This window comes from Bactrocera neohumeralis, unplaced genomic scaffold, assembly GCF_024586455.1.
Source record: "Bactrocera neohumeralis isolate Rockhampton unplaced genomic scaffold, APGP_CSIRO_Bneo_wtdbg2-racon-allhic-juicebox.fasta_v2 ctg4377, whole genome shotgun sequence".
NCBI classification, from domain to species: domain Eukaryota; kingdom Metazoa; phylum Arthropoda; class Insecta; order Diptera; family Tephritidae; genus Bactrocera; species Bactrocera neohumeralis.
Genome location: NW_026091414.1, coordinates 1,213 through 9,885, shown reverse-complemented (window position 1 = coordinate 9,885; position 8,673 = coordinate 1,213). Strand labels below are relative to the sequence as shown.

Here is an 8,673-nt window from a genome sequence, read left to right as displayed (position 1 = left end):
GGAACTTTTCCCAAAGCCTTTACCGGGTTTTTTTTCCCGAATTTAAAACCGCTGTCTTCATACGCGGCCATTAACGAATCCCATGCATCCTTTGCAGTCACTGCGTTTGCAATATGAGAAAAATTACTCGGCTCCACAATGAGCGTAATCTCCGCCAGTGCCAGTTCATTGCTGTCGCGATCTTTTTCCGTTGAATTTTCGGATAAACCGTTCTCCGTTATATTAAATACAAATAATTTGTTGAGTAATAGGCCCATTAACTGTTGAACAAAGTTACGTACACGCAGTTTCAATGTAAGATGGCGACTGACTTTATTGAATATAATATACTATACATAAGAACAGTGTAAAGTTTCCATACAAAAACTTGTTTCCGATCGTTTAGTTTGTATGGCAGCTATATATTATAGTGGTCCGACATCGGTAGTTCGGACAAATGAGCACCTTCTTGTAGAGAAAATGACGTTTGCAAAATTTCAAAACGATATCTTCAAAACTGATTGAAAGTTCGTATATATACAGACAGACGGACGCGGCCGAATCGACTTCAGCTCAACATACTGTTCGTTTATAAAAACTTTAAAGGGTGTTACAAACTTCGTGTCAAACTTAATATACCCTGTTCAGGGTATAAAGGTTTTTCATTCAAGTTATATTACGCATAGTTTTGCAATTGCAAAATAAAATTTTATTACCTGAAAGTGATGTGTTTTGCATTTTTATACACATGATACAAATTAAAACAACATAGGGTTTGAAATATGGATACTTGTCTGACAGCATTTTTATTCGTATATTAATAAGAGTTAATCAACATACATACAAGAATTCACTTAGTTCAATGGATTTAATTCTGAAGAGTATTACCTAATATACCGAACTAAGCTCACCTCTCTTAAATACTATACATTTCCAAATAAGTGAAATCGTTTGCCTTTGTGGATAATGGAAATTGGTTGTATTTATTTCTGTAATATCGGTTTCGTTATAAGAATCTCGTAAAAAATATGTACCTAATTATTGAGCTACAATAATAAGTGAAATTATTCGCTTAAAATCAATGTATGGAAACAATTTAACAATTTTTCAATGTTAGTCGACATCAAATTGGGATACGCGCGAAAAAATCTAACTGCCCCAAACCTGAAATTATCTGCTCACCGCTGGGTTCTCTCGATAAATCTATTGATTAATGCGATGTATGGGAAGTGGCGCCGTCTAGTTGGAACCAAATGCCGCCGAGATAACGAGCTTCAATTTCAGGCATCTAATGATCGGCGATAACGGTCGCCACTGACTGTTACGTTCTCACCAGCATTGTGTTTGAAGAAATATGGACCGAAATTTCACAATCGCACAAACCGCCCCAAACCGTTATTTTTTCTGAATGAAATGGCAGCTCTTGAATCCTTTCAGGTTGCTCTTCGTCCCAAAGGCAGAAATAACAAGTAAGGAAGGGCTAAGTTCGGGTGTCGCACAACATTTTATACTCTCGCACGATAAAGTGATAATCGAGATTTCATTATACGTCATTTACATATTTTTCAAATACCGTATTTGTGTAAAGTTTTATTCCGCTATTATCATTTGTTCCTAATGTATATATTATACAGAAAAGGCATCAGATGGAATTCAAAATAGCGTTATATTGGAAGAAGGCGTGGTCAGGGTGTTAAGAAAATATTATATACCGAATTTCATTGAAATCGGTCTAGTAGTTCCTGAGATATGGTTTTTGGTCCATAAGTGGGCGAGGCCAGCCCATTTTCAATTTTTAAAGAAAGCCTGGGTGCAGCTTCCTTCTGCCATTTCTTCCGTAAAGTTTAGTGTTTCTGATGTTTTTTGTTAGTCGGTTAACGCACTTTTAGTGATTTTCAACATAACCTTTGTATGAGAGGTGGGCATGGTTATTATCCGATTTCTTCCATTTTCGAACTGTATATGGAAATGCCTGAAGAAAACGACTCTATAGAGTTTGGTTCACATAGCTATAGTAGTTTCTGAGATATGTACAAAAAACTTAGTAGGGGGCGGAGCCACACCCACTTTTCCAAAAGAATTACGTCAAAATATGCCCCTCCCTAATGCGATACTCTATGCCACATTTCACTTTAATATCTTTATTTATGGCTTAGTTATGACACTTTATAGGTTTTCGGTTTCCGCCATTTTGTGGGCGTGGCAGTGGGCCGATTTTGCCCATCTTCGAACTTAACCTTCTTATGGAGCCAAGGAATACGTGTATCAAGTTTCATCATGATATCTCATTTTTTACTCAAATTACAGCTTGCACGGACGGACGAACGGACAGACGGACGGACGGACAGACGGACGGACGGACAGACGGACGGACAGACAGACGGACGGACAGGACGTTTGTTTCAAAGATATAAGCGATTTAATAAAAAAGTAAAGACATAGTATATGGGTTTTATTGAAATTTTCGCATCTGAAACTTCATTCAATGACGTTACATATGGATTTAATTTAAGTACAAAAGCATCCGCACAATTAAAATTCATATATCAAATTTGTTATTATATTGGAAGTAAAAACAATTTTTATATAGATTATCACACTACTATTATATAGTCGAAACTTTGTAAGTGAGTATATTTGTTACTTCTTCACGGATAAACAACTACAGGGATTTTTAATTTTGGTGAAAAGCTACGCTTTATTGCAAGAAAATGTCTTATTCGCATGGGAAAATTGACAAACATAAATTCGCGGATAGTGTATGTGGGACTTTGTACATAACTTTTCAACTAAAACACGATACTTTTAGCGTTTCCTTTTCTCACAAAAATGTAGCATTTATACTGCTCTATGCATGAGTTGTCAATGTTGCGTGTTCTTTTCTCAAAGTATACAGGGGTGTTGTGGAATCTGATAGTTGTCGGAATCAGAATTGAAACCGATCAAAAACAGTAGTAGGTGTCATGAATTCAGATATTCGGCCTTGTCGTAGAATCCGACTTGGAATTGGGTTTTGCCGGAAATGAAAACCGATATCGGTTTCATTTGGGGTCGCGAAATTCTATCGGAATAAGCTTTTTTCGAACATGAGCAAAACCGATATTCGAATCAGCTGTTCCATTGATGTGTTAAATTAAATTTACGCTTATTTGTAAACAATAGAGCATTTTTAAATTATTTGAACTGTTTTGTGAAAATTCAAAGAAAATAACTGAAATATATTATGGCAGCTGCAATTGCCATATTACTTATGATGGAGGAGGAGCAGCAACACAGTTTAAAGCGGCGAATATTGCGAGATAAGAGCAACCCTCTCGAGCTGCCGCAGTCAACGTATACAAAACTTTACTTCAATGGCTATGTGTTTATAACTCACTTATTTGCAGATTTATTGCTCAATATCGCTTAAACAAAGCTTTTGTTATGGTATTGGACAAAATTCAGCCACGCTTACGTTCATCGACGATTCCCGCAGTGCTTCAACTTGCTGCAACGCTTCATTTTGTGGCCGAAGGCGCATATCAGCGATCAGTGGGAAATGATGCAAACATAAGTATGGCAAGAAGCACTATATCTGAAGTGCTAACACGAGTGATAAAAACATTAGAACATTCTATATGTAATCAATGGATACAACTTGCAGTGGGAGCCAGTGAAAAACAACACTCCAAAGACTATTTTTATAACAAATATAGAATTCCTGGCATCATTGGCTGCATCGATGGAACACATATTAAAGTTATAAAGCCTTCCACTGATGAACACCTCTACTTTAATAGAAAAGGATTCTTCAGTATGAACGCTATGATTGTAAGAAATAGAACAAGTTTATGCACCAAGTTACTATTAAATGTATAGGTGTTTACTTTCAAAGGTTTGCGACAGTAATATGACGATTCGTGCAGTAGATGCAAGGTATCCTGGATCCAGTCATGATGCGTTTGTTTGGAGCATAAGCACCGTTCGACAGCACTTTCTTAGGGATTACGAAATTGGCGATCGAACTTCCAGGTTACTAGGAGACAGTGGATATGGTATTGAACCGTTCTTGTTCTCATTCTTCGGCACGCAATGTGATTGAAAGAACGATAGGCCTTTTAAAAAGTCGCTTTCGATGCTTACAAGGTACATTGCAATATAAGCCACAAAAGGTGGTTAAAATTGCCAATGTTTGTTGCGCACTGCACAACATCTGTCGGTTCTATAACCTTGAATGCTCCAATATAGAAACTATCACCGTTTCCACAGAAGTTTACGAGGAAAATTCTGAAATTTTATCACATGGTAGAATGCAAAATGAGGGCCAACGGATCCGAAACGAAATAGCAAACGCTCTTTAAATCTATTGTCCTTTTGTTAAGGCACACAACATGAAATTGTTTATTTAAATACGTAAATCCTTAAATTAATTAAATTATAGAATTCATTGTACATATGCAAATAGTTTTATTTTAACGTATTTTAAATCAGCCATACTCTTCCAAGGGATCATACTCCTCCTCCTCATGTTTGCGTAATACTTCAAGCATTTTTTTTGCTGAGTTTTTTGAATTCCTGTGTTAGGTTATTAACCGCGCTAACTAAAGCCTTGTCTGTCTCCCTCCCAATTTTTTGAAATTCGAGGATAGCATCCATTTTGTTAGATATGTCCAGCTTCCATTCTTTGTCGTACTCAAGAAACTTTTTTAGCCGCTCATTTGTTGTTTCTTTTGGCGTAGGGTTTTGAGCGATAGAGGTGTCAAGACGAGGACGTTTCGCAGAAGTTAAAGGGATATCGTCATCGCTTGATATTAAATATTCTTCCTCGAGACCAAATGATAGTCCCGAAACCCCTCCAACACTCTGAGCCATTCCACAAATGCGTACAATGGTTTCCTCCGTTTGGTTCAATGTATACTTAGAAAATGGTCCTCCACCAGTGGCTCGGGCTTCGATTTTATTCTGCGCCAACTTCTTTTTCACTTCGCTTTTCCAGTCCGTCCATATCTAAAAATAGGAGAAAAGAATTGGAAAATGGAATAGGATTTCCACTAGCATGAGTATGAAAGCATTGTTGATTACCTTCTTCCAACCGTTCACATCCTTTATTGGCGGGCCTGCGCTGTTAAGCGACTCTGCTAATTGTTGCCAAAGGGAGTCCACAAGCGCCTTTTCTCGTTTGGTAAACCCTCTGGCGATGTCGGGATACTTCTCCATAAACTGCAACAGTACATCATTTTGTCCTCTATTTTTATGTTTTCCCCTGGAAATGTTGAAATAGTATCTATGGTATGTTAATATTCAAATGTGAATTACATTTAACACTTTGGACAAAATATATGTATGTACTTACATTTTATAAGAAATAGTAGCTACAGCGTGTAAATATGGCACATAAAATAAAAACGTTAGCGATCGTCTGACCGTTTTGTTTCCGATAAGAAAAGCTACAAACCCGGAATTCGCGACACCTTAAACCTATAAAAATGCGTTTCGAACATGAAATTCGATAAGATCGGATTGTGCGACACCTTTCGAAAAAAACTGTCGGATTGAAATGCGATACCGAGAAAATCGGATTCTACGACAGGGCCGATTATTGGTTTGATATTCGAAACAGAATTTGTGTCAGTTTTGGGTGTCACGGAAACCAATTTTATCGATTTTGCTATCAGAAACAAAGCAAGAAGATAGTCGCTGACAGATTTCAAATGAAAGTTAAGAAATCAAGTTATTTTATTATTTCGAATTATTTTATCTTTATTTCTATAGGGGAAAACATAAGAATAAAACACGAAATGTCTAAATTATTGAGTTTTTGGAAAAAAAATCCGGATATTTAAAGATTTTAGATATACAAAACGTAATAAACGTAGTTCAACATCCAAAAGCGTCTTTATTCATTCGATAAATGTTATCTCTAAAAATCTTTCTTTAATTCAGAACTCATTAAAAACTTTTATAGGATTGCTTTCAAATGCATTCATTTGCAAGTTTTGTCACAATAGTACACAGCTGATTCGAATATTGGTTTTGCGTATGTTCGAAAAGACGAAAATCCAATCAGATTCTGTGACACCAATGAAAATCAGAATTGGTTTGCAATTGACAGCTAAGCAATTCTGTTTTGGATTTCACAACACCCCCGATAGCCTTCTAAACTGGCAAAAGTGCAACATATTCTACCCTCTTAAAACGTAGAAGTGTTTCTAGAAAGTATTTTAATAAAGTAAAAGAAAAGTGTTAAACAGTCAAAAAAATGTATTACATCGAATGTACCAATTATGAGCGAAAACAATGCAACAGGTAATAGGTGCATTTTTTTGTTCTTTTATAATTTAGAAATTGAGCATTTTGCAGGGTGTAATGGAACATTTGTATAATGTTGCCATATATTGAGGTAACATTTTCGTCCAAATAATAACGCTGGCACAATTGTGCAAAGACAAAGGTTGCGCTGACTGTTGCACCGTCCGGAATAGCCGCAACCATGCTACGTAATGGTAGAACATTACTCTTAGTGCCCAAGCTCTCGCAAAACCTTGGGAAACAACGTCCATATGCAGAAAAGTAGTGGTCGCAGTGCTTTGTTGCAATGGAGAAAATTTATCTTGAGGATCGAATGCACAATGTTACTACAAGCGAGTGATTGAAACACTGGATTGCTGTTTGCAAGACATTCAGGGCAATAAAATTTTATGAGGGGAGTGGTTATTTTTCTGGCAGGTGATTTCCATCAGACGTTGCCATTTATTGAGCAACGTACCGTGGCGGACGAGATAACCGCATTCCTCAAAGCTTCGCCGTTGTGGGCTAAGGTAGAGTGATTACAGCTGACTACTAACATGAGGGTCCAGCTCTTCAATGAGGTCGGCGACGGTCTCATGCCAACAGATATTAACACCCAAATAACCTTTGACAGCCTATATAGCACTGTTGTTAGATCGGAATATAACATAATCAATGAGGTATTTCTGAGATAACAAGAAAACCTGCCTAACTTGAAGGAACTAACGAAAGAAAAGTAAAGACGATTCTGATACCAAAATTCTCAATAGTACCCGACAATTTACCGTTCCACCCAGATGGATAGACACGTGGTGGTACAGCAGTGTTGGTTAGAAAACGATTACACCATCACGCATTATAATCTCATGCATGCGCAGTTTCAAGCTACAACAATGTCTATAAAAAACAAGTAAGGAAGGGCTAAGTTCGGGTGTCGTCGAACATTTTATACTCTCGCATGATAAAGTGATAATCGAGATTTCATTATCCGTCATTTACATATTTTTCAAATACCGTATTTGTGTAAAGTTTTATTCAGCTATCATCATTGGTTCCTAATGTATATATTATACAGAGAAGGCATCAGATGGAATTCAAAATAGCGTTGTATTGGAAGAAGGCGTGGTTGTAAACCGATTTCACCCATATTCCGTACATGTCATCAGGGTGTTAAAAAAACATTATATACCGAATTTCATTGAAATCGGTGAAGTAGTTCCCGAGATATGGTTTTTGATCCATAAGTGGGCGACGCCACACCCATTTTGAATTTTAAAAAAAAGCCTGGGTGCAGCTTCCTTCTGCCATTTCTTCCGTAAAATTTAGTGTTTCTGACGTTTTTTGTTAGTCGGTTAACGTACTTTTAGTGATTTTCAACAAAACCTTTGTATGGGAGGTGGGCGTGGTTATTATCTGATTTCTTCCATTTTTAAACTGTATATGGAAATGCCTGAAAGAAACGACTCTATAAAGTTTGGTTGACACAGCTATAGTAGTTTCCGAGTTATGTACAAAAGACTTAGTAGGGGTCGGGGCCACGCCCACTTTTCCAAAAAATTACGTCCAAATATGCCCCTCCCTAATGCGATACTCTGTGCCACATTTCACTTCAATATCTTTATTTATGGCTTAGTTATGACACTTTATAGGTTTTCGGTTTTCGCCATTTTGTGGGCGTGGTAGTGGGCCGATTTTGCCCATCTTCGAACTTAACCTTTTCATAGAGCCAAGAAATACGTGTACCAAGTTTCCTCTTGATATCTCAATTTTTACTCAAGTTACAGCTTGCACGGACAGGCGGACGGACAGACGGACAGACAGACATCCGGCTTTCAAATATTTTAGTTTTAGGACTTACAAACAACCGTTATGTGAACAAAACTATAATACTCTCGTTAGCAACATTGTTGCGAGAGTATAAAAAGGTTTGCCACACGCAGACATTCTTCTTTGGATGGTGGCTGTACCAAATCAAATTGATGAATTCATTTCTGCGGAAATTCCTGATCCAGAGATAGATCCAGAATTATACGAAGCGGTGAAAACCAATATGGTTCATGGACCTTGCGGACACCTCTATCCCACTTCGGTTTGTATGTCTGACAATAAATGCACGAAACACTATCCACGTGCTTTTCTTTCGGAAATGCAAGCTGGAGATAAAAGATATCCGCTCTATCGACGTAGTTTACCAGACGACAATGGCAGAGCATTTAGCATTCAATGTAGAGGAGTGAATATCGATGTCGACAACACATGGATCGTACCATGTTCGCCACTGTTGTCTAATTAACATTCACAACTGATGTCATGAATATTGCAGTTTGCTGAAATCGATCAAATACGGTTGCAAGTACATCACCACAGAAAGCAACAAGGCGATTATTGGCCTTTACCGAGATGAGATCAGCAAGTATCAAATGTGTT

The 8,673-nt window shown here is 37.4% G+C and overlaps 1 protein-coding gene across 1 annotated transcript; it reads right to left on the bottom strand.

The window, feature by feature from the left end:
- Positions 1-4,401: 4,401 nt before the first annotated feature.
- Positions 4,402-5,215, bottom strand: LOC126767153 (uncharacterized). The gene is made up of 2 exons (XM_050484741.1): positions 5,041-5,215; positions 4,402-4,965 (listed from the first exon to the last, which is right to left on the bottom strand). The coding sequence occupies exons 1-2, from the start codon at positions 5,173-5,175 to the stop codon at positions 4,501-4,503; spliced, it is 600 nt and encodes a 199-aa protein (XP_050340698.1). The 5' UTR covers positions 5,176-5,215; the 3' UTR covers positions 4,402-4,500.
- Between the last annotated feature and the right edge of the window lie 3,458 nt (positions 5,216-8,673).